The sequence below is a fragment of the Pagrus pagrus genome, assembly GCF_965226575.1.
Source record: "Pagrus pagrus genome assembly, chromosome: 4".
NCBI lineage: Eukaryota > Metazoa > Chordata > Actinopteri > Spariformes > Sparidae > Pagrus > Pagrus pagrus.
Window position 1 is genome coordinate 16,491,137 of NC_140188.1, and position 25,168 is coordinate 16,516,304.

Genomic DNA, 25,168 nt, shown 5'->3' on the forward strand with positions numbered 1-25,168 from the left:
TTACTGTAAATTTGTTTTGAGTTCTCATTTCAACAACAACACTAGTTAACTAACATCCTCCGTCCTAAGACAATCGATTTTTACTCTTAGATCAATCGATCGATAGACAGACAGACAGATAACGTTATTAATCCTCGAAGGGTAAATACGTTAATTGGTGATAGCAAGGTAAAAATTGGAAAGACACGCAGATATGGAGGCAGACGACAGCCCTAAGAAGACAGAAAAAATGTTCTCTGCAAAGGATTTCCCAGAGATTGTGAGATTATTTAAAGAGGCAGGTGCTGACGGTGGCAAAGGTTTGGACAAGCAGGAATTTTGTGAAGTAATGAAGAAACTGTACAGTTCAGCGAGTGAAGACGAACTCACTGCGCTTCACACACAGATTGACTCAGGCTGTAATGGAACTGTGAACCTGGACGAGCTGATATCCTTCCGGCTGAGAAAGATCGAGGCATATGAGGCTATGGACTATATACATCACTCCTTTCCAAAATCTTTCCAAAGGGTACCTGAGGATTGTCAGGTACCAACCATTGGTATGGTATTTTTGCCCTTGAAGGAAGATACGGAAAAACACTACAGTGCTGACTTTCGAGATGTCATCAGGCCCTACAAGCAAGGTCAATACCTCTCCCTGACCTCAAACGGCACCCTCAACATCTGGACAGACATGTTTGAGATCTCACGCAAAATATCATTATGGGAAAGGGAAAATACACTTCCTTTCTCACACATCAAGAAAATTTATGTTGTTGATATGGTGTACATCAGAGAACTACGACAGCTGGTCATCTCCAATTTCACTAGGGAGCTGTTTTTCTATAACTGCCGTTTTCTCCCTTCACATATTGAAATGATACACTCTTTGGTAGTAGAGGACGGCAAAGTGAGTGCTATGAACTACTGGTCCAATGGCACTAAAGCAGTGTTTTCCATTGGTGATATAGCAGGATTTCTGACCGTGTTTATCTCCCACAAGGTAAAGAAAAATGACCTCTTCTGCAAGGAGGCATTCGAGAAAGTCTCTCTGCAGAAATATCCAACAGTTTATGTTTCAGCCCTGCTAAACCAAAACTCAAGCGACTACCAGTGCATAAAAGTCTCCATCTTTAATGATGCTTGCAATCAGATCCGATACTTTCCGTCACTTCACTCAGTTGCCGTCTGCGGTAAAACATTCAAGAGAATGGTCGTCATTGCTCTACCCCAGCCAACTGGAACCGAAGTTTTTACAGAAATCTTCATGAGCGAGGGTATTTATGATTTTTTCACCTGTGCTGAATACGCCCCTGCAGCTAAACAACTGGTGACTGGTGGTACAGATGGCTCATTGCGGGTGTGGTTTCCCAACCATACGATATGCATAGAGACGTTAAAAGGACATGACAAACCCATTACCAACCTTATGTACAATATTAAAGACCAAATAGTCATCAGTTTGTCCGAGGACAAAAATGTACGTGTCTGGTCTGAGATTGGCTGGCTGTGCAGGCAAAGCATCCAGGTTGAGAACATTGGACAGTCCCCAATCACTAGTATGTGTTATAACATACACAACAATGAGTTAGTCCTAGCTAACTCAGATATAACAAAATGCCTGGGAAAAGGAACAGATGTTTTTCATGAATCGTTAACATCCCATGAAAAGCCCCTGTGCTGTACTCTCTATCACAGCTTTTTCAAACGGGTCATCTCTTGTTGCCAAAACGGTGTGGTGACAGTGTGGGATATCTTAACTGGAAATGCTGTCATGCAGTTCAAAGTCATTCCAGACAACACTAACGGGCGCACATTAATGTCATTTGATGGACAGCAGCAAAGCCTCATCACGGTTTTCAAGGATGGGAAAGTGAGACGGTGGAACTTCAGTAATGGAAAAGAGCTGTCGGTTCACCCTGTTACCGTGCAAAAGTACGTAACAGCTATTGTCTGCATAAAAGATAGGGTGTTTGTGTCTGGAAGGGACTCTGAGGTCATTTTTGACCTGGATATTGAAGGATTTGAAAACAGATTTTTGAAACATCCTTACCTAAATGACATTTCCTCAATGGATGTGCACGGAGATAGGCTCATTACCACCTCTAGCAGTGGAAATATCATTATCTGGGATCACGACAATGGCAATGTTCTCTGCTGGATTGATGCCAGTATGAGCCCTCGAACACGAATGGCAGATGAAAACGATCAAGGCCTTAGAGGGATTCTGCCTGTGCAGAACAGTCAAAGTACATGTAAGGGCACTAGGACAAAGTCAATAAAATCTACAGCTCGGACTGGGAATGATGTGACTATCGGCCCTCTTATTATATGTCTCAAGACCAGGGAGGCCAAGGCTGACACAGCCACACTGCTGACCTCTGCTGATGGCTACATCCATGCCTGGTCTGTTGTTTGCACGGGTGGTTTGTTAGGAAAGTTCAGGGCAGTGAAGGATGATGCAGCAGTCATTACAACCATGTCAAGTGATGTCAACGAACAGATACTATTGACTGGGGATAGTACCGGAAGGATCTGTCTGTGGGACATTCAGAGATTTGGGTTTGAAAGACAGGCAGGCAATGGACCTTTTGAGGACACAAGTGGATGGCGTGTGTCATTGTGTCCCCCTCCCCTGTTAGAGTCCTGGCAATCTCACCCCACAGCAGTGGTGAGTGTTGAATGTGACCCTGCTGGTAACAACATAATTACTGCAGGGTTGGACTGCAATGTACGTCAATGGACAAATAAAGGCATGTGCATGGGTGTCTTTGGGAAAGATGATATGCAACTCTGCCCTGAGGAGGATTCGGACGAGGAGGAGCAGGAAGAAAGCGAATTTGATTTCCAAAAGACACGCATTTCACCAATACCAGACTATGATGAATTTAACAGAATTTGGCCTCAGAAATATAGTACTGGTGTGTTATTTGCCAAATGTAATGAAGCAAAAATGATTAGGTCAGAACTTGACAAAGACATAGAAGCGGCCAAGAGTAAATATGTGCAACCTCCACAAAAGACGTCCCGCAGGAGACGTGTGACTCATCTGGGACAAAGCTCTGCTCTGGCAGTATCTCCAGACAGTACTAAATATGAACGTGTACTCGAGACAAACATATTAGAAGACAATGTCCTCATACCATGTCCACCAGAAAGCCTGCCAGACAGACAAGGGTCTGACCGAATACCACCGCATTTATACAAGCCATACACACAACATTCGACCTACTTAAAGCCACATCCACCTCAAACCTGGCTTACCACAGACCACAATCATGCTGCGAAGAGATCACCTGACATGCAGCACAGGTCTGATCACACATCGAAGCATGTACGCTTACCACCCATCACTGAAAGGGGTTCAGCTCATAGGGCAGCAGACCCAGTTGAAGCCACATCCACCTGAGACCCCGCCCACCACAGGCCACACAACAAAGACTTCAGCAAGTTTCAGGCAGGGAAGGCATTAAAAGTTGCGGCCCTCTCACCACGTCCAACAACCACGACCATCAGTTCCAGTCACTGGCATTGGCATTGGCAAATGATGTCCAAATATGGAAAGGGATCCTGTAGGGTTTACTCCGGGTGCCCCGGTTCGCCCACAATTCGTAACGATTTAAAAAAAAAACAGATGCCAATCCATGACTGCATCATACCCAGGTCATCAGTGCTGGCACTCCAATTATGGACGTGCACTCAGGATTTAGTAGAGAGACACATCAAAAGGTCCTTATACGATGTCCACCAGCATAGGCAGCACCTTCTCTGTGTATGGACCAAACACAGATAGCAAAATTGTAGTAGACACATTTATCCGACCCACATGTGGACTGGATAAATGTGAACCAAATGATGTCCAAATATGGAAGGGTTCCTGTAGGGTTTACTCCGGGTGCCCCGGTTCGCCCACAATTCGTAACGATTTAAAAAAAAAACAGATGCCAAGCCATGACTGCATCATACCCAGGTCATCAGTGCTGGCACTGACCTTAAACAAAGCTCTCCCCTGACAGTCTCTCCACATTTGAAGCAGACTAGCTCCAATAATGGACGTGCACTCAGGATTTAGTAGAGAGACACATCAAAAGGTCCTCATACGATGTCCACCAGCATAGGCAGCACCTTCTCTGTGTATGGACCAAACACAGATAGCAAAATTGTAGTAGACACATTTATCCGACCCACATGTGGACTGGATAAATGTGTCTAGTGTGGGCCCGATGTGGGACACAACAACTTTGCTATCTGGGTAAAGTGGTCCTCATAAGGAACCCAGATAGCAAAACTCTACCAGAAACCCTAATTTGGCTCACATACTGTGTGGAATAAGGGCACTTGGGCGGTCCGCTCCCATTTGCCTGATCTGGGATCAGATTAGATCTTCATCGTTTCACGCAGTATGTGGGCCGGATGAATGCATCTGGTGCCGGCAAGAAAGAATTATGACAAACAAATAAATAAATATTAATTGAAATCAACAACATTTCTGAATTAATATTGTATAAAATAATGACATTAACAATAGTTATACTACAAGCAATTAAACTGGTATCACTTAATAATAATGTATGCACAAAAAATGAGTATTAACAGAGGAACAGGTGAAGAATTAATCAGGAACTACTTGATAATAAATAGTTGTGAGTAATCCCTGTAGTACAAAATCCATATTTGTTTACAACAAAAATATAATATTCCCTGGAATGTTGTTCTTGTAAAAAAGACACATGGGATTGGTCTGCTTCGTTTATGTGAAAGAAAACTTACTTGACAAACAACAAATTGATATAAAAAGATTCTGATTCTGTAAACAAGCATGTTTAGGCACAGCTTCTATCCTTTATCACCTGTTTAGTGAGTACTTGGGACTCAGAGGGCACCTACATTTCCCCTTAAGTCACAATTTTATAAGAAATGAATAAAGTAGTTAAATACACTAAAGCAGATATCTGAGAAGTGTCTTGAAAATAATTTGTGACAAAATTCATTTAAAGGTTAGTATGTGGGTTTTGCAAAGCATTTGAAGTAATCATTGTACCACCACTGTTGATCTTTAACCTTTTCAGTCTGCCACTATAGATATGAGATGGTCGCTTCATGGCAATTAAAATGTAACTCTAAACCCCGTAAAATAGATCTCTGCAATTTATTTTCAATAACATAATTAAAATCTGTAATATACAACAGCACAAAATATCTGAAATGTCAAGGAGGTTGATTACTTTCTTAAGGCTCTGTACATTAAGTATATCTGCAGTATTTGTACTCATGACTTTGGACAACTCAGGGGCCAGAGCTGTGTTTTGATGTTGTACATGAGAAAATCCCTCATTTCTCTCTAAGCTGAAGACAATTTCCAGATCTCTTTGTATTGTTTCAATGATTAAATTATCTTAATTGTACAAAGTGGGACATGAGTAGAAAAGAAGTTACAAGAGTGATACAGTATTTGTTTTCTATAACTAGGTTACATCGAGTAAAATAACACAAACAGATGTTTTTATTTAATTAACCAGCAATCATTCCAGTTGTGGTCAGTGAGTTTGGCTGAGTCAGTTATAGTTATAGTGTAGTACGAGGTACATATCATTATATCTCTATTTCTAGTAGTATTTCTATTTCTATATGTATATAAATACAGTTCTCACATATTATAGTTTAAATGCACATTTGTTTTTGTTATTTTTTTCATGTTAGTACTTTTTTATTATTCTGTTTTTACTTACTCTTATCTCTTATTCGATCTTTCTATTTATAATTTCTTATAATCTCTCTATAGTGGGATATTTCTGTTCTAGTAGGAGCAAATGTAATGTACCCAATTTCCCCTTCACGGATCAATATAGTATTTCGTACACAATTTTCTTACTAAGCAGCTTTAATAATAAACACTGAGTCACAGAACACATGCACGTGACATGAAGCACACCAAGTCCTCATTCAGAGAACAAATTTGTTTTTTTACTAAAAAAACAAAACAAATGCAAATGAAATTACACAAAATAACAGCTTACTAATTGAACATTCAGTGTTTCTTTTACAATCAACTTGACAAAGTTTTTTTCTTTTTTTTTTACATATTTAGCTTGTGAGAAAAACCGACTGTAAAAAAGTGAAACTCACATCCAACTTGATTTCAGTACGATTACAAAACAACAGTTTGAGCGTTTACTTCTCTTTGATCTGTGACTTTAAATAATCTGAACAAATACTCTCCACTGTTTTGCACCTATCATATACACCATATTAAGTCAGAGACATTCACAATATTACAAAATAAGGCACAATATTTACAGGCTCAAGCAAACCTTTGAATGCAATTCTGTGAAAATGTTAGTGTTCCAGGTAGCCACAGTTTAAATTTTAGGAAGGCTCAGCCTCTCAGTGAAATGTGTGCAGGTAAGTGTCTATTTCAAAAGTCTTTGTCTGACGTGGCTCTGTTGTTCATCACTGAGTTAAAAGTGTCTTTATGGCTTCTTTTCAACTTACATGATGTTCAGGAAGCTGCACTCTAACCTCTCCTCAGTGCTCATTGTCCATTATTTGTCATACTGTGCTCCTTTCCCCCGTCTTAACCAGTCCCTCCAGGGGGATTGGTTTTTGTCTTGATTAGCGTCTGAACTCCAGATGGAGGAGGACGACGAGGTGGAGGGCTGACGCGTCCAGGTGGAGGACGTCTTGCTAGGTCTGCGGAAGAAGGAAATGCCGTTTGAGGTGGACTTCTTCTGAGGAAGCTCCGACTGTTGCTGCGACCTGAGCTGCTGGTTGATGATGATCTGGATGTCGTCCTGAGGAAAGGTGGGGAGGAAGAGGAAATGAGCAGGAAGTCTGAGATGCAGGGACTCAGGCTGGTGTCTCATGTTGGGCAAGACCAGGCATAAACACTGCCCTTATATCATTAAACAAACAACAACAAATCCCACGAAAAGATCAAACCAACGATAAATTGTTCCTACTGACAAGTATTGTCTGTGTAGTCAATCACTGATATACTGTAACTTTGTCCAAAAACTATTAAAGAACACATCAACATGACACAGTGGTGCAATGCAACCAAGTACATTTACTGTATAAGTACTGCAGAAATTCGGTAGAAATAGTACATATTTGAAGAGGCACAAATTTGGCATACTTGGATTTTACTTTAGTATTTTCATTTCAAAGTAACTAGTAAAAGTAGTAACTTTATACTTCAACTCCATTACATTTATCAAACAGCTTTAGTTACTCAGTTTTCAGATTACATTAGCTCATGCCCTTCTTGTCCAGTGAAATGAATGTTTGTGATAAAATGAAACTGTATTAGAAATCCAACTACAACAGGACAACTGATTATGGTTTCATCCATATATCAGCTGACAAATGTGACTTCTCCACAAAATTAATCATCCTTTTCGTTCAAGTATTGTCTGCATTATATTATCTAATACAGGAGCGATCAGACCCTCCGGCAGATGGCTCAGCTTGGCATAGCGACTCAGCAGCAGAAGGACTCAGAGAAAGAGACACCTGGTGCTCATTCCCCTCCAAAATGACAACGCTGAGAGAGATACGGCTGTGTCTGTCCCTGACCCCCCGCTGAGGACGCCAAACTGAGATACTTCCCTTTTCCCAGCTTGTCAAATTATCACTAAAACTGCAGACAGCACGCCTCAAAAAGTGATTTTTCATCAGTTGTGATGCAGATTTTAAAGGTGTAAATCAAATGTATTGATTAGGGGTTTCAGATCCAAAGCAGTTTGTAGGAAAGAGACAGCACAAGATACGATTTAAGGTGGTTTAGGACACAGTAGACTGGGTGGGATCCTACCTGCCAGGCCTCCAGCTCCTGCGACAGCTCCAGTTTACGTTGGATGGCTTCTAATAACTGGTTGTTCAGAGACATCATGTCATTTTTACTTCTCACCAACTCTGCCTCCATCAGGTTTTTCCTACCAAGAAAAGATGAAATCTCTTCAGTCACATGACAGTAAAAATACCAGAAAGTCAAACTCCAAGTAGCTTTCTTCGAGAAAACAATGAATTATGGCTCTTTGTTAGAAATGACAGTAAATATTTGATTTTTAACCAAACATATACAGAATTGTCATAGATAAAAATCAATAATAGCTGCTCTTGTACAACAAACATGTAGATGAATCTTAATACATTGGATATCATTATTATTTATACTGAGAATATTGAAAAAAAAAATTGCTTCTCACTTGGCTATGGCTTCATCTCGGTCTCTGATGGCCTGTTGGGCGACGTCAGCCTGCTCCTGTACGCGCTGCAGCTTCTGCCTCAGCTCAGCGTTTTCCTGCTGCAGCTGGACGTTCTGCAGGAGGAAGGAATGAACTCCTTTAACCACCGTGTGAAACCAACAGTATATATCTTTAAGACACAAGACATTGGTTTCTGCCTTCGAATGACAAATAACAATAATTCCTATCCCTTTGAAATATTCTATATTATTACTTTTAGTCTTTGGATTCCTTGACAGAGACAGCTTGAGATTGAAACGTAATAAAATCAGTCCAAGCGCAAAATTAAAATGTTGGTAACTAATGTTTCTGCGAACCATACAACACGTTGACATTTGTATGTGTCATGTGTACCATACTGACATTTCTACCATTAGTTTCCTATTACATTCACAATCCATCTGAGTTGACTTTCATGTTGGGAGGTGGAGGAGTTTGCAACGGTAAGGACTGTGTTTCACCATTTCTAAGCCCAACACCCACTGAATATTTTTAAGGTGACCTTGAGACAATTTCCAGCCATATTTGTGGCCACAAAACCGGGAGCTTTTAACAAGATGTCAGGACATTGCCAGTCTACAAAAAGAGGTATTTTAAGCCAAAACAAGACCCTTTCCTAGCCCTAACCAAGGGGTTTTTGTGCCTTAACATAAACAGAGCATAAGCACAGCATTGTCACAACATCAAATGAAACTGAACCTAAAGAAATGTAAAGTTTCAACATATCTTTGGTTGGCATTTAACAGTGTTGTTAGTCTTTCAAGGTTTTTTGGACACAAAGATGTAAATGTGTTTTTTGTGCATCCCCTCCGAGCGCTTTGAGGTGAAAATCTCCCAACTTTTCCGAAAGGCACTAGTGGCGTCACTGGCAACCAATCATATATTAGATCGGTCAGACTTGTCTCCCGTCACCCTGGTAATCCAGAAAATGGAGGAGAAGCTTGTGTTGGCTGTGTCTGTCTATCCTGAGCTTTATCAGATGGAAACTCAATTTTTAATTCAATAAAAAAAAAAATGTATGTATGTATGTACTGAATTTAAAATGAATTGAAAAACCTTTCCAAGTCACGCACTGTATTGGTAGCAAACAGTCATTTTGAGGCGATAAGGATCAAACTTGAAAATATACAGTAGCTCCAGTAAAAATGTTCTCAAAGGTCACTGAATCTGTCTGTAACACTAACATGGATTGCAGTGACAGCAGCAAGTTCAGTACTGACAAATAATGGGCCTCTATGGGCGCTGCTCCTTCCTGACAGATGCGTCCGTTCATCACTGCGTTACCTGATCTCTCAGCTCCTGCGCCACACTCGGATTCCCACACTGATCAACCGTCCTGTCGACAAAGGCTCGATTCAGCTCCTGGGACAGAGACGTTAACAGAGAGATTAGGTGTCGTCCGTGCGTTTCACAGAGGTTTACACCAAAAGGAGTTTCTGTGGCGTTGGCCTATTTGCATGGCGCTCCGAGGAGAGGAAGGGGCGAGCGGGAATATTAAGTTACAGTGATAAACGCCTGTTACTGATCTGAGTGGAACACAAACGCCACGAGACACAACTGAACAGTTATATATGTTCGCTTGTGGCAAATAGAGGCTTAGTAAAGCATGTAAGCTCTCAGTTACAACAATTCAACAAGGACACACACTTCTTCAGCATGGTTCAATGTGCCTCGAAATGCCACTAGGGGGTAGATAGACTAACTGTGAATAAATTAATGAATGTGGTATATGAAAGGCTTCTCTCTGGATCCATGATGTGAGCTTTTTGTGCAGTAGTGAAGATAATAGTAAAAAAAACACATATGCTAATAAAATGTCTTCTTTTCTCACAGGGACAGTCCACCACAACATCCTAGTTCTTACCTGTGGTGCTATTTATTTATTCATCTAGACTGTTTTGGTGTAAGATGACACTTGTGGAGCACAAAGCGACAAAAAAAGTGCTTGTGACAGTGTTTGTTAGGTTGCTAGCCTCTCATCTATGAGTAGATGCACGCTGTCCTCTGTGCAATGATACCGTGATATCTTGAGTAACCAGGTCATGACATCTCCACAGCTGAAATCTCCAAAACTCAACTCACATCAAAACAATCTAGATGGATAAAGAGCCCTATAGCTAAACGTATGTGATAAGATATAGAAGCTAAAGTGTTACTCTTCCTGTCCTCCTTTTGTCCCAACCAATGGCGCAGTTTGTGTTCGTTCACACGGCTCACTGAGATCCCTAGTGGCTGTATCCAAAAATGCACGTAGGGATATAAATATTATCTATATGTTTCGTATAATGACACAAATCTAATGATTTTAAAAACTGCCTTGAAAGAATAATTTTTCACCTGATTAAATAATAATAATAATTTACGCTGTTTCTGTTTGCAAGCAGCAACAGTGCGGAAGCTGCACCCCGTCTGGTCTTGTCAGTCCAGATGTCAGTGATCGTTTCCCATCCTCATCATGACTCTGCATTATTTTACCTGCTCTGTGGCCTAGATTATAACTAATAAAGTCCTTCCTACTATTTCAAATATCTTTAAAGCAGATGACAACCAGTGTTTTGGTGGACGACCCTGCACCTGTTGGTATCTGGATTATTCATTTTCATGTAAACAAAGCCTCTGTTTTCTTGTGAATGCCCAACCTTAAAGTTGACTCTGCGCCTTTGATTCCACCGAACAAGGTCGGTCCTTTGTTTTGCATTTCCTCTCCTGTCCCACTTTCTCATTCTGCATGACTAGCGCTCACCTGAGGGCTGGATGCCTGAGCCAGAGTTTGGGCCACTCCCTTCAGCTGGTGCAGCATGGCCTGCAGGTCCTCCTGTTGATCTACGACCCCCGACCTCCCCGGGCTGCTCAGTTCCTGGGTCAGCGGGTGCAGTAACTGAAGGATGGAGCCCATTTCTTGCTTCATCTAACAAGAGAGGAGACATAGAGCGTTGAGTTACTCTCACAAAACAATTGGTATAGCTTAGGGGCTGCTATTGTATATCTGTGCTACATTTAAAAAGCTAATGTTTCAGATGTTTTGATAAAAACATGACAAATGGCTGGGTCAAAACAAAGTATTTAATTTCAGCCACATGGTCTCTTTTTCGTCAGGTATTTACATAAGCATTACCTCACTTTATCTAACATCCTTGAGTCAAATAAATCACATGATGAGGCTGATCTCATGATAACTCAAGATATCTGAAAGGTTAGTTTTCATACAGTAGGCGTGATATCAGATGAGATAAGTTCACAGACACAGGTGTAATTGTGTTGAAAGCTGTAACACAAGGAAACTCTTCTATAATGTGGCTTTGACAAACAGGAAATGTAGTGAGTGACTCATGAGTGCAGTCAAACATCACACTTTCCTGCTGGAACAAAACAATAACAGCAGAGAGTGAGAATTAGAAGACAGTTTTCCTTTTCCTCTCAGACATAATTCAAACTCCTGCAACAAGTCTCATCTAATATTTCTTTGTGGCGTTTTCACTTTGAAAGTTCACACCTTCTCCTCGCAGTGTACGTCCTCACATCACACACAAGTCACACTGTCAAAGAGAACTTGCACAAAATGTTCTGTCAGCATGTTCCTCTCACTACAACCACATTTATACATGTTGCCTATAGATGATGTTTCTCTGGTGTCGCTACTGTACAATATTCTCGTTTCCAGTCATCGCAGGAAAACAATTTCCCCTCAAAACAGACATGAATCACTGTAGGCAGAACAACAATAGAACAAACCATAAAACGAACACTTGCCAACCACAGCGTGGAGATAAAGTCAGTGCAGCCGCTCCCAAACTAAACTGTTCTGCTGTTCCTGTCAGTTACAGTACCGAGTTTGATTCACAGCCTCTCTGCCTTGTGGTTGAGGCTGGTTGTGTCTGTTGTGTTGTATAATGACTTTGCATCATGAGGCATCTATCAGAGCATTTAAGATGGTTGGTTATGGATAAAATCCTCTCTCATCATATATTTAATTCTATGTTGGAAACAAAAACATTCACCCAATGGAATTAGTGTAAATTGTCTAAAAGCAAGTCATGAACATTATAAAGGCACTAAGCAAGTAGACCAATGTATTTCTGGCAGTTTTGCATACATATCTTGTATTGGTGGGAGCTATTTTCAGTTGCGGATACATACACATTTAGTGCTCTACTGAGTACTTCTGGAAAGGTCACCCAGTGCAACAATGTGGCTCATTTTGAGAAGCTTTATCAGACTTTGGCTACAGGTTTCAACATCTGCTTTAGTACCTCTTCCCTGCTGACTCCCAGCTCTGCCGTCTCCAGGCTGCTCTCAAGCTCGGACAGCAGGGAGGCATCTCCGTGGCTCCTGGCTTCCTGCAGCGACACCTCCTCCTGAAGCTCCTCCACCTGGGCCTGCAGCTGCTGTGAGCGTCCCCGCACCACCTCAACCTCCTGCAACGCCTCAGCGAGCTGAAAACACAAGGAGGGGCATACATGAACATAAAGACAAAACCTGCAGGTACAAAAAAGTACAACATATGACACAGAGAAAGATTAGACACCATTATAAAGATTTTTTTAACAAGACATTAATATGAATACATAGCAGCGATTTTACCCAAGGCCATGTGTGCAAGCTGTCATGAGACACTTGTGTAATTATTTACTCTGCATTCAGTGCGAGAGAAATCCTGACGTGCCAGATTCCTGCAGCCCAACCAGAAACCAAACGAACATGAGTGGAATCCAGATTTGCGGGTCAAGGTTACAATGAAGGGGATGAGCTGATTGTTTAGCAATGCTTTCCACAATCCCGCCGAAACCCAGGCTGTCAGACCCGGAGCAGAAAATCCCTTTGTTGTTCTTTCATTCATTCATTCATCAAACCGCACTGAGCTGTGTGGTGCTGCCTTGTCTGTGTGTGTGTTTCATGAGCTTGTGTATGTACCTGCTGGCTTTGCTGCTGGTTGAGTTGGTCATGCAGAGCCAGGCGTGTGTGTAAAGAGGCCAAATTCGCCCTCAGCTCTGTGTTTTCTTGACACACACTCTCCAAACGCTCCTCAAGCACCTGCTCCTTCTGGGTGAGACGCAGCACCTGAAAACACACACACACACACACACACACATTTTAATTATGACAATAAAGTTATGTCTTCTCTGACTTACTCCCACTTTTGTCTTGGATCACAGCCTATCAATCCACCAATGTTTGGAGAGGTGCAGCAAATATTTCAGAAAGTTTTCCCTAAAAATAAATAAAACTGTCGGAAGTGTAAAAATCAAGCAGGTACTTCCTGTCATTCAATGTGGGAATATTACTTTGTTTAGTATACGTATATCCAAACAAGAACTTGGACTTGCACTGGGAGGCTTTATCAACTGTTGTAGATTTTTGCTGAATGGTTTAAAGTCCCATTTTATGCTCATTTTTGGTGTTTACAAGCTTAAATGTTAAAAAAAACATTACTGTTCTCATCCTGTCCAGGGCTGCAGCACCTCTATTCACCCTCTGTCTGACTGCTCTGTTTTAGTGCCTGTCTCTTTAAGGGGCCAATCTGCTCTGATTGGTCAGCTCTCACAGGCCTGAGCAGGCACTGCCCATCATGCATCCGCATCAGCACTGCCAATGTATTTGCAACCACGATCATGCTAGGGGCGAGGCTGTATCACTTTAGTCCTGACGGCTTGTTTAAAAGCAGAGTTTCTGATTACGGGCTGTGTGTATTTCTCTGTGGATTGAGTGTTTTAGTACTTTCACAGTATTTATATAACACCTAAACATGCTTTATGGAAAAAAAAAGGACACTTCACTTTTGAAAATATGAATCTTTAAATTAATGAGACTATAGCATCTTCCAAATCTACAGTATAATCGACAATAATTATTGAGGGAGATTCTGTGACGTTTGGTCTAATTATTTAAACATAAAGAAAGAAAGATACAGAGAAGGAAGTAAACTTTAGTATTTTATTGTGAAAATGCACTGACCCATCTTTGCATTTTTTACTTTTTCTTAATGATTTGTCTTATTTTATTTTGATTGGCTTCCTTTATATGTCCACATTGTTTCTTCTGTTACCACTTTTCAACTTTTCACCGTAAGATTTTTTGTCTTGACACTGTTGACAGGAAATATAATAAGAAAACATGCTGGTGCAGTGTGTTCGGGTCATTCTGTACGTGTGAGTACATGATGATCTCAAGACTGGAAAAAGTCAACTTGACCATCCTTTTAGCAGTTACACTTGGGATTAGCTTTGGTTGCGTACACAGTTCAGTTAGTTACCTGCTCCCTCATGGCACTGATCAGCTCCTCATCCTGCGGCCTGTTGGCGCTTCCTTTCTGTTGGAGCTCCTGCTTGAGAGCCTGCAGCTCACTGGACATGGCTCTCTCCACCTCCATCGCCTACACACACAAATCAGAGAGAAAACACAAACGCATGAGATTCAAAAGTGGAGTGAAAGAAAAGAGGGATGTGGCTTTTGAATTTGCAGGTGCATTTCGTTCAGGTTTAGACATGAGGAGGGGGTTACAAAAGTTCACCCAGCCAGAAATCAAACTCCAACCAAGAAAAGTGGAATCATATCAGTCAACTCCAGCACAAAGCTCGCCTCGGGCCTGAGCTTTAAGAGAATTGAGACCACAATCTTGAATCTAAAAATAACCAAAATATATATCCGGTAAAATCCTGTAATCTAGACCCAGATGAGATGAAGCATTATGTGATACCTGCCTGAAAGGTGGGGATTAGGTGACTGAAATTAAACATGTGCTCAGTGTGCTGCGGGCCATGCAGCACAAGGAGGATGAGAGATGGTTTGCTGGAAGAACTGCTCAAGGTTAAAACATTTTCTCAAGCTCCCACCAGGGTCTGAAGATCAAAACTGAGGAGCCACAAGATGATTAAAGGAGTAATAAAAACAGATTTTTAACAGGTCACACACTAAAACCACTGGAAACCACTTCTTTAAGTGAACAGGAAGCAACATGTCTCCTGATCACCGATCCATCAAAAGCACAGAAGAAATCAGCCAATAATAAACAGACCACATGTCACATTACGTGTAAAATAATGATTTCTCATTTATGCTCTCAGCGTTCTACTTCTTCAGAAATACAGCTAGTTTCTCAAAACACAAGATGAGTTTTAAACTTTACAAAACTAAAACTCATGGTTATTTGGTGAGCTGTGGTGCCACTTCGAAGCCCAAGTGATCGCACCGACCAATCCGCCTCCCAATCCACTCCACCCCACCCCCTCATCCTGGTCTGGGAGCCTCAGTTCCCCTTACTCAGCAGTTCGGCGGGCCCCTGTCAGGTCCCATCACAACCACATAATACAAGATGAAAGGCCGGCCGCCGCGGCAGATGGAGCGGAGGGCATCTTGGTCTTGTCTGTGACATCATCATGCCACATTAGACAACAATGCTGCGGAGGGTAAACTTGGACGTCATGAGGGTCGCGCAGAGGAGACAGCTTGTGTGTACGTGTCTGCAGGAGCGTGGAGAGGAAGTGAGGCAGGGGTGATGGCTAAAATTAGTGGGAAGTGTGTGTGTGTGACAATAGTAAAGCCGGCACTGATGGGCAAAGACAAAACATAGCATGCAGACACACTATGATGAGGGAGGGGGGGGGTCGTCATTATTGCTGAATTATCTTGTCAACACGGGCCCCCTTCCACAAAAGAGGCAGCGACCCACTGAGAATCACCAAAACAGGAGTGGATGGAGGACGCTCCATTTGGAAGAGACACAAAGATGATATCCCCTCACACGGCCCCCACAAGCCTCAGTCCAAACACCGAGGTATCTAACAGCTGACTACCCAAGCTACAGCCGAGCCCCTCAGGGAGCGCACAGAAAAGACGGCTCTCCCCTGGGATGATGGGATGTTTGGGTATGAGGGGCAACATCAAAAGGAGCAAATGAAAGATTTATATCTCTGCCTGATGTATATTGTCTTTGTGTTTTTGTCTGTGAGCTGCCTGATGCTGGCAGAGGGAGCAGAGGTCACGGGGGCTCGCCTCAACTCAGGCCTCTTCCTTTTACAATAACAGAAATCTACAGTGAGAGATTCGTCACAGTCGTCCCAATGACACAGAGTGATCCACAGCCAGGGAGGGTGATCATGTGACACAAGGTGGAGAGCAGGAGGTTGAGAGGTAACAGAGAAGAAAAGTAGTTTATGAGGTGGACCAAAAATCTGGGCTGCATTTAGACATTTATTATGAAATGTCAAAAAAAACAAACAAGTACAGATACAACATTTAGTCAATTAATCAATCAGTAGAAAATTGATGATCGAAAAACAAGATATTTGAAGATGTCACTGTGAAGTTGTGGAAATTATAACTGGTGTTTTTCAAAAGGTGGTGCCTGCATTACCCACAATGCAACTTAGGCACAAGACCTGTAAACACTTTGAAGTGAACTTTAATTTCATAGTAATGTAATGTAATTTTTCTTTTTTTTCCCTTTTACTTGACGCAGGTCCAAACCGATGTCCTGAACTCACCTTTCGGCATATTTTATAAGAAACAAACTTAATATTATCAACATTTCCTGCTTATCTTCTAAAATAATCAGACTCCCTTTTCCAGTTAGGCATTTCTTGTCCAGCAGAAGTGTTTATCTGCCGATTTCTAAAACACTGATAATGTTGATGTGTTGAAACTTTTCTTGCACAAGAGTCAAACTAAACCAGCAAAATGTCTCAATGTAATTTTTCTTTTTCTTTCAGTATTTCTTCAGAAACTGAGTCAAGTAATAAACGATCATTGAGTCAGTGAATCCATCGGACACAACACAGGCTCATTAAAAGTTCTCATGTTATGTTTCAGTTCCAGGAACGACACCACGTGTAATGCAATCGAAATAAAAACATCCTGACATCACTCACCACTCCCTGATATTTTAACACCTCCTTTCCCGCAACTGTCCAAACATTCAGCTCTGAACCATGTGACCGTCTGGCACACGTCAACATTGTTTTCATGTAGCCGCTTCCCTTAAAGGCACCAGGATGGAGAGTCACAGCGAAATCTTTCCACTCACATCAGAGCTTTGCTTTGCTTTTCTGTTTCTGTTGCTGGTAAACACGATTAATTTTTTTCTCTCGTTCAGGTTTCTGCGGTTCGATACCGACACCCTCCTCCAGATTCCTGTCATGCTCTGGTTACACTCTCACAGTTAGGATATAGAGTTTCAGCCTCTTCATTATGAGTAGACTAACAATCCACAAGAGGCAGAAAAAGACTACATTAGGGCATAAATTAACTATACAAAAATCTGAAAAGAGCTGAAATGATTAGTTGATCATCCAGAAATGTTTTGTAAATCAGTTAAATGTCTGAATGAAGCAAAAGTGCCAATTTTTCCTGGTTCAAACATTGTTTACGAGCAAAATATGTGGATATTTGCTGATTTTCTTATGTATATCTTTGGGTTTTGTGCTGTTTTTTAGATAAATCAAGGCACTTAAAGACCCAAAGGCATTTTTCACTAATTTCAGCCATTTTACAGAGTAAACGTACTGTAATTACCGGCCTACCAAAGCCCGATCAGGACACACAGAGCACAGCCTTCTGTTCCGTTCATATCTGTGGGAGTGCCTGTACAAACACACATGATCACAAACACACAACTCACCACAACAGAAGCGACAGCAACCGTCACCGCGTCAGACATGAAGCTTCTTCACACACATTCGCTCTCTTCTCCGGCTTTTACAACCACGCAGAGTCCAGAGTCGCCCATGTCCTAATGCCAGGCAGCCAAATTAAACATTTTCTCCACTTCCTCCTCCCTCAGCAGCCGTAAGAGGCAGAGATAGCACCTTTTATCTAAATTGACTTTTTCCTGAACTTCTAGGGAGTCTGTTTGCCTCAGAAAGTCCTTCAGCCTGACGACACTGAGAGAAAAGACGCACATAGTTCCTTATTCTGCGGACCTTGACTCATGGGAGGGAGCACACTGCTATCTGGATTCATTTTTAACTTCGTGAGCTCAGTTTCACTGTTCAATTTGCTCAGAAATCTGTCATGTGTAACGTAACGACCTCACGACTGTCATGTTCAGCGAAACATGCCCCACTTTCTCAGGCTGGAAAAACACTCAAGGTTGTCCAGCAGTGTGATTCAATCAGCTCCTCCTTGTTATAACAGATAAAAGGTTATACGTTATGTCACCAGTTTGATTTCCCTCCCAGTGTTTCCTTCAGATGCAACTATGAAGATCATAAATATGCGATTCAAAAAGTCTGATAATGACTTGAGTCAGCTTTTGTTGCCAGCTTTTTTTTTTTTTGTCCATTACGTCACACGAGTATCTACGCACTCAGTTAAAAGTTAACGTCATGTTAATGAGTAAACTGGATCTGGTTGCACAGATTAAAATGAGCTCGTATGTCATATTCGATTCATCTGCACATTTTTGTCTCGAGAAAAGTAAAATGTAGAAAAAAGTGAAAAATGCCAGTCACAGTTTTCTCAAGTCCAAGGTGAAGACTTCACATATTTTGTCTTGTTCGACCAAGACTCAAAGTCATTCAGTTCACAATGATACGAAACAGATAAAAGCAGAAAATCCTCACATTGGAAGAAGCTGGAGTCACACATATTTGGAATTTTGGTAAAAACTGACTTAATGATTACAAAAATAGACGCGGATTAATTTTCTATCTTCTCTCTAATCTCATGTGTTGAATTCTTTTCCGCTTAATCAACAAACATGCATCTTCCAGGTCTTTTCTACGTTCAACTCCTTCTTTCCTACATCCAAAATCAAATCATGGGCAGCTGTGCCTCAGGGGCAGAGCCAGCGTCTTGTTATCGGAAGGTCGCTGGTTTGATTCCTCTGGTCTGCATGTCAGTGTCCTTGGGCAAGATACTGAACTGTAAGTCGCTTTGGACCAAAGCGTCTGCTAAATGCCATCAATGTAAATGTAAATCATGGCACTACTTTCCCTCCCTCTCTTGTTTACATATCATTTCCATTCTGCTCCACAGTGGCACGGATCATTTGCCTGAAACCAACAACTCAGATTTTGTTTCATAACTACGACCTTTTCAAACTCCACTCACGCCTCTCCTGCTCAGACGAAAAACTTTTTACCAGTAAGTGTTTTGTCGCAGCCTTCCTCCGTAAAGTGTGAGTCTATAAACAGCCTGAGAGTTTGGCCTTCTGCAGATTAGACTGAGTCAGACTGATACCTGCAAAGAACATCGAGTTTCAGGATTGGGTGACAGCTCGTCTTATCTGCTTTGACTCAGAGCTGCAGCTTTGGATCCACGGCTCAGGTGTTTGTTTCACAGAGGCTCAGTTACCTGTCGCAGCCAAGAGGCCTTCTTTGAACCAAGCTCTATAGTTATTATGTTTGATTGGGAAATCCTTGGCTGATACCGTGGCAACTTTTGTTTTTTTGTTAGCTAGTTGTTTTGTTTTTGTTGTTTTTCATGTCCACATAAAAGAATTTTTTTTTCTAGTTTTGTCCACAACCCATAGATAGACTCTCTTTTTGAAAGGTGCTTCAAAAGCAGAAGAAGAATAAGTTGTTTAACTCTACAGAGGGAGTGGGTCCTCTTCCATGGAGTCCGCCGCCTTGTTGCTGCAATCTGCAACCTCACTGCTAGATGTAAATTCTACACACTGGACCTTTATATAGCCTTAAAAAACCCTTCAGTTAATGTGATGCAGACATTAAACTCAAACAACCGACATCTCAATGTGTGGGACTCACAGTGTTGAGCTGCTCCCGGAGCCTCTGCGTGTGCTCGCCGTGCTCCAGCTGGGCTCGACTCTTGTCCCGCTCGGCCTCGCTGAGGGCCTGGGTGAGCCGCTCCACCTGGGCGCTCAGCTCCCTCACATCCCTCTCCAGGTCGCCCACCTGGCTCTCCCACTGGGACTGGCAGCCCTCCAGCTTCTGCCGCAGCTCATGCCTGCCCTGCTCCAGCTCCTACACAGGGGAGGAAAGATTGATGTTGATCCGTTACAGTAATTCAACACGAGCTGCTTATAAGGAAATTATGATGCAAGGAAATGATCCTTACTGGCAACAGGATGTTAGAGTGATGATGTTTTATTTTGAAAAGGAATCCGAGTGACAACATGTGCCAGAAAGTCTGATTCAGAGTTGAAAAGGCTCATAGAAAATTGAAGTATTTATGTCATCTAATCTGTTTTTATAGAGTCGAAACTATCTGTCATCAAAATTGGGAATCTATCACTTTTTTTCACTAAATGATTAATCGATTAATTGAGAAAGTAATCAGCAGATTATTCATGAGTACAACAGTCGTTAGTTGCATCTTGACATTCCTTACAAGTATAAATATTTATCAACGTGTGGATCTGTCTCTGGGCAGATAAGTCTTTGCCACATGTTTATTGTACTTTGAAAAGTGAACCACTGTGTCTACAGTTTGTCCTGACTCCGTGATTTAGTCGCACCTGATAAGATTAAAGACCGAACATCTGAAGGAGACGTCAGCAGCCTTCACCTTGAGAACAGCAATGGGGCCATCATTTAGTCTGTCGTAACCGCTCAGGTGTGCAGGAGGCTTCACAACCAAGACAAACATGTAAAAGTCTGCAGACGACCTCATTTCACCTGCTGCCTCTTGCTTCACTGCTGCAAGGTTGCCGTTTTGTAGGTATTTATTAAATTTGGAGGCCCGTCACTAAGTCACACGCAGACACATTAACTGCAGTTCTCACCCTGTGTTACATAACGAAATTTGCTGATGCCTCAAAAAGAGTTGGAGCCATATAGGTTTGCTTCTACAGCAGCAGGTCGCCAAGTTGTTACACAACCTGTGAAGATAACTCGTCTGAGACACATTTCATTAGACGTAAGCTAGAAAAGCTTTTGTCGTCAAACAAATAACACAAAAGAAAGAGAGTACAGTGACCCTGATCCCACTGAGGAAACTTTAGCAGCAATAAAATCATGTGGAACAAACTCTTCTGCCTGTTTTCGCTAATAAATGTGAATCGGGGCTCCAGGGTGCGACTATTTGTGACTGTCAAGCGCAAATAAACATTTTCATTGATCACATCGGTGCTCCTGAGATTTAGAGGTTTATTTTTTAAACAATTGAGATTATCGCAATATCTTATTGCATGTGATCTAAAGGTCCTTTTTGTAAGAAAAGTTGATTTTTGAGTCTCACTCCCAACTCGTCAAATACTGACGCTTTAGGATGATTTCTTACAAACAGCACCTTTAAATGAAGAAAAACACTGTTTTCCCACCTTTTCTCCTGTGTTGAGAAATGCACTTGTGTATATACCTTTACAGTAGATTTTCAATAAATATCTGATATACTTACATTAGATTTTCAATGTAATTAATATGTAAGAGTTGGCTACCTGTTGAATAAAAAGGGAGCAGCATATCATCAAAGTAATCGCTAACTGCTGCCAGCAGTGTAAACATGTTGTTTACACTGCTAACACCGGTATTTTGGACCTGGATCGTGCTAGCTGGTTAGCATGCTAAATATGCTTTGACACAAAATACATCAGAAAGTCAAAACTGTTGTTCCTACACATTCATTGATAGTTTTAGTTAAAGGGACTGGCTCTGAGGAACTTGTGTGTCGTCCTGGAAGCCGGTCATTTATCATAGCGGCCTCCAGTTCTTCAACAAAAATGTCCAACATTTGATTAAAGGGGCAATTTTAGACTCTTACATTAATGAGGTCGTAATACCAACTCAAAAATATTTATTTTTTCCATAACTGAATAAACAAGCTGTTCTCAGAGGAAAATAAGGTCCCCAAAACACTGTTTGAAGCTAGAAAGGTGGCAGGGTCCGCCACATATAAACAAAGTAAAACAGTATGACACTGTGTTGTCCTTTAAGGTCAGTTTGTTTATTCAGTCACGAAAACAAAGTGACTTTGTTTATTTAGTTTGTTCAGGCATAAAAAAAAAAGTAAAAATCAGCCAGTGAAGATCTTTCTCTTCTGATTAAATCGTCTTCCCTAAAACTACGTAGTGCTCCTTTAAAAGTGAGGCTTTTCTTCGTCATTTATGATAGTAAATACAGAGCCTTTAGGTTTTGGACTGTAACTGGACAGAGACAAGCTATCTGAAGACATCACTTTGGGCTCCGGGGAGTTAGAAAATTAAATTAATCAAACAAGATAATAATCATTAGGCTGCTGACCTATTGTCTGTCACAACATTCATGTGTACTTTCTCCATCTTTATGGTCAGGAAGTCAAATATTTGCTCTCTATTATATCTAAAGTTGTCATCTGGACGTATAACAACAATGAAGCTGCCAAATGGGTGTATTAGTCATATAGTTACCATACATTTCTGAATAACAATGATCTTAATGAACACGTTGTTGAAGAAATATTACAAAATTATCTATTCCGGTTCACAAAGTGGCTTTAAAGTCGATATTTTAATGCGTATTAATTGAATTTACTCGACAGGAAACTTCATTTAGCCTCATTTTCACCGCCCCCTTCAATTATTGGCAGAAACCGCGTCCTCAACAACACATACATCATGTAAAAGCTTCATTTCACACCGTATATCACCGCTAAAAAGGAGCTTATAGACCCGTCTTACCTCCAGCTTGTCCGCGTATTGTTCATGAAGTTTGTCGCTCTGGTCTTTCAGCTGTCGGTTTTCCAGGAGCAACGCGTTTCCCAGCTGAGCTGCCAAAATAACCTCTTCCTCCTTTTGTTTCAAAGCAGCCACAAGTTCACTGGGGTCTTGATAATCTGTTATTTCCTCGGCTCCGTAGTCAAAGTAGAAATCCTCCTCCAGGTCCATAGTCTTGGACTTGAAGCCCCATTCATCCAGTCGATCCATACTCATATCCGAGTTAACTCAAGCCTCCCGAATGATGATCTATATAATAAATAGTGTGTTTTTTAAAGCAAAGACACAGAGACACACGTGTGAAGAAGTTGTCCATCCATGGCTGAGTGTTGCTGCTGTCTGTGGGTGAAGCTGCAGGTTGGAGCTCCACAGCGAGGACAGGCTGCTCCGTCCGTCTGTCAGCAGCAGATGTCTGTCTGTCTGTCTCCAGGGGGAGTTTCCTTCAGTCACCTGAGCCGCTGTCACCACCCCACTGTCAACAACCACACTGCTACCTGTCCTCGCCCAGCCTCGCTCTCTATGACTGTGTTTTATTGTGGAAAATGATGCATGATGTTGATCAAATGTAATAAATTCTGCTTTGTCGCCTCCTCCATCGCAAACTACTGCGTCAGAAACGACCACAGCATTGAGTCCACACCTGTCTGGTATCCAAAAATATACAATTCAAGGTTTAAGGCTCTTCATTTGTCACATTCACAGATTATACAGTTCAGTGCGCAGTGAAATGTCCTCACAGTAAGATTAAAAGACAAATAGTAATAAGATAACATCTGAAGATAAAATATTATATTATGTATACGCATCAGTGGTGTACCCAAGAGTCATACTTGAGTAAAAGTAAAGATATGGTGTCAAGTATTACCTTAGAAAAAGTGAAAGTCACCCATATGAGCAGCACTTGAGTAAAAGCCTTAAAGTATCTGATCAAATAAATCAATTGTATATATTATAGTATGGTTATCAGATCTGATATTCAACATTTCTCTGATTATCAGAATCAGAGTTAATAATATGAGGAGACAAACAAACAGTGTAGGTGAAAAGTGAATAGATAAATATAATATAATATAATATAATATAATATATATAGAATAGATTATGTGATTTATATTAAGTGTTTGAAGTGAGGATTCATGATCTGTTTAATATTGCACGTTGGTTTCGAATGATCTTTAGAGTAAATGAGCCTGAAAATCTACAACAACTTCTTAAATCTCTACATGTCTGAACCTTAAAGAAACATTATGTAGAAATTGGCATTTAATGTGATTTGTTTTATGAACTGTTTATTTAGTTCCTTTACATCTGCGCATGTGTAAAAACATGTGCTTGGAGGGAGAGAGGAGAGAGGAAAGCTTTTTCGTCAGAGAAAAACAGAAAGCCAAACAGCTGTACTGAAACTGAGCTCCCTTAAAGGGGAAGCGCAGGAATTTCCTGTGTTAGTGTTTGTGGACTCTCATGTACACTCATATATATACACTGGGAAGGAAATCCGACTAATTGAATGAATCACAAAAACCCGTTTTTTCCATTAGCGCGTTACTAAAGTGCATGTAAACACGTCAAATCAGATTATTAAAGTAACCTGATTAATCCCTGTTATCGGATTATTGTGGTCATGTAAACATGCTCAATGTTACCTGTTTAAAACGTGTTTTTTGAAGTAAACATGTAGGTAACGCTGTGATCCTACCCTCTCACTGAAGTTACATGGCGCAGAAACAAGTGACAGAGACACCATTCAGCCTATTACAAGACACTGAAGCTTAGAAATGATTTTGAAGCTGTTATTTTAAGGTAAAAAACTTACATCATGTTGCTTTAAGTATTACCTTTATAACCGTCTATTTGTGCAAAACAAAATCAGAATCAGCTTTATTGGATAAATATGTGTACGCATACAAGGGATTTGAGTCTGGTTTACTGTTTCTCTCAATGTTGCACACTGTTACAAGAACACTCTTCAGTCGGACTGCTAGAAATAGACGTACAGCTGAACCAAGGACAACAAACTGAAGAAAGATGGGTAAACATAAACCCTGACCTATAATGTAAAGGTGAAAGAAACAGGAGAAAAATATATATAGCGAGAATGTACGGTATGTGCATGTATACATGTCTACATACGGCATAGACGGCATGCTTAAATTCATATTTAGCAAAACAAGTTGTATTCTCACTGGAAATGGAGAAAATTCCTCATGCTTATTTCTATAGTATCATTAATATCAGTGTCTTTGTAATGCACACGTATGACTATCACATGCATGTATCTCGCCTTTTTCCAGCATCTTGTCTCATTATGATGCAGCTTATTTTACGTTTTCACCCACAAAACACAGCATTTTTATTT

At 41.1% G+C, this 25,168-nt stretch overlaps 2 protein-coding genes and 1 long non-coding RNA gene across 3 annotated transcripts; 2 read left to right on the forward strand and 1 right to left on the reverse strand.

Moving 5' to 3' along the window:
- The first annotated feature begins 89 nt into the window (after positions 1-89).
- LOC311256691 (WD repeat-containing protein on Y chromosome-like) lies at positions 90-4,658 on the forward strand. The gene has a single exon (XM_084351954.1). It carries the CDS (start codon positions 194-196, stop codon positions 3,386-3,388), a length of 3,195 nt encoding a protein of 1,064 aa, XP_084208080.1. The 5' UTR covers positions 90-193; the 3' UTR covers positions 3,389-4,658.
- Positions 4,659-5,602: 944 nt separating this feature from the next.
- LOC311256692 (BICD family-like cargo adapter 2) lies at positions 5,603-23,237 on the reverse strand. The gene is made up of 10 exons (XM_084351955.1): positions 22,777-23,237; positions 19,928-20,143; positions 14,476-14,595; positions 13,137-13,283; positions 12,476-12,658; positions 10,969-11,133; positions 9,510-9,587; positions 8,187-8,299; positions 7,793-7,913; positions 5,603-6,770 (listed from the first exon to the last, which is right to left on the reverse strand). Exons 1-10 carry the CDS (start codon positions 23,026-23,028, stop codon positions 6,522-6,524), a joined length of 1,644 nt encoding a protein of 547 aa, XP_084208081.1. The 5' UTR covers positions 23,029-23,237; the 3' UTR covers positions 5,603-6,521.
- On the forward strand, positions 6,690-7,630 carry LOC311256693. Its single transcript, XR_014622519.1, has 2 exons — positions 6,690-6,780; positions 7,415-7,630. It is a non-coding gene; the product is annotated as an uncharacterized lncRNA (long non-coding RNA).
- Positions 23,238-25,168: the final 1,931 nt, after the last annotated feature.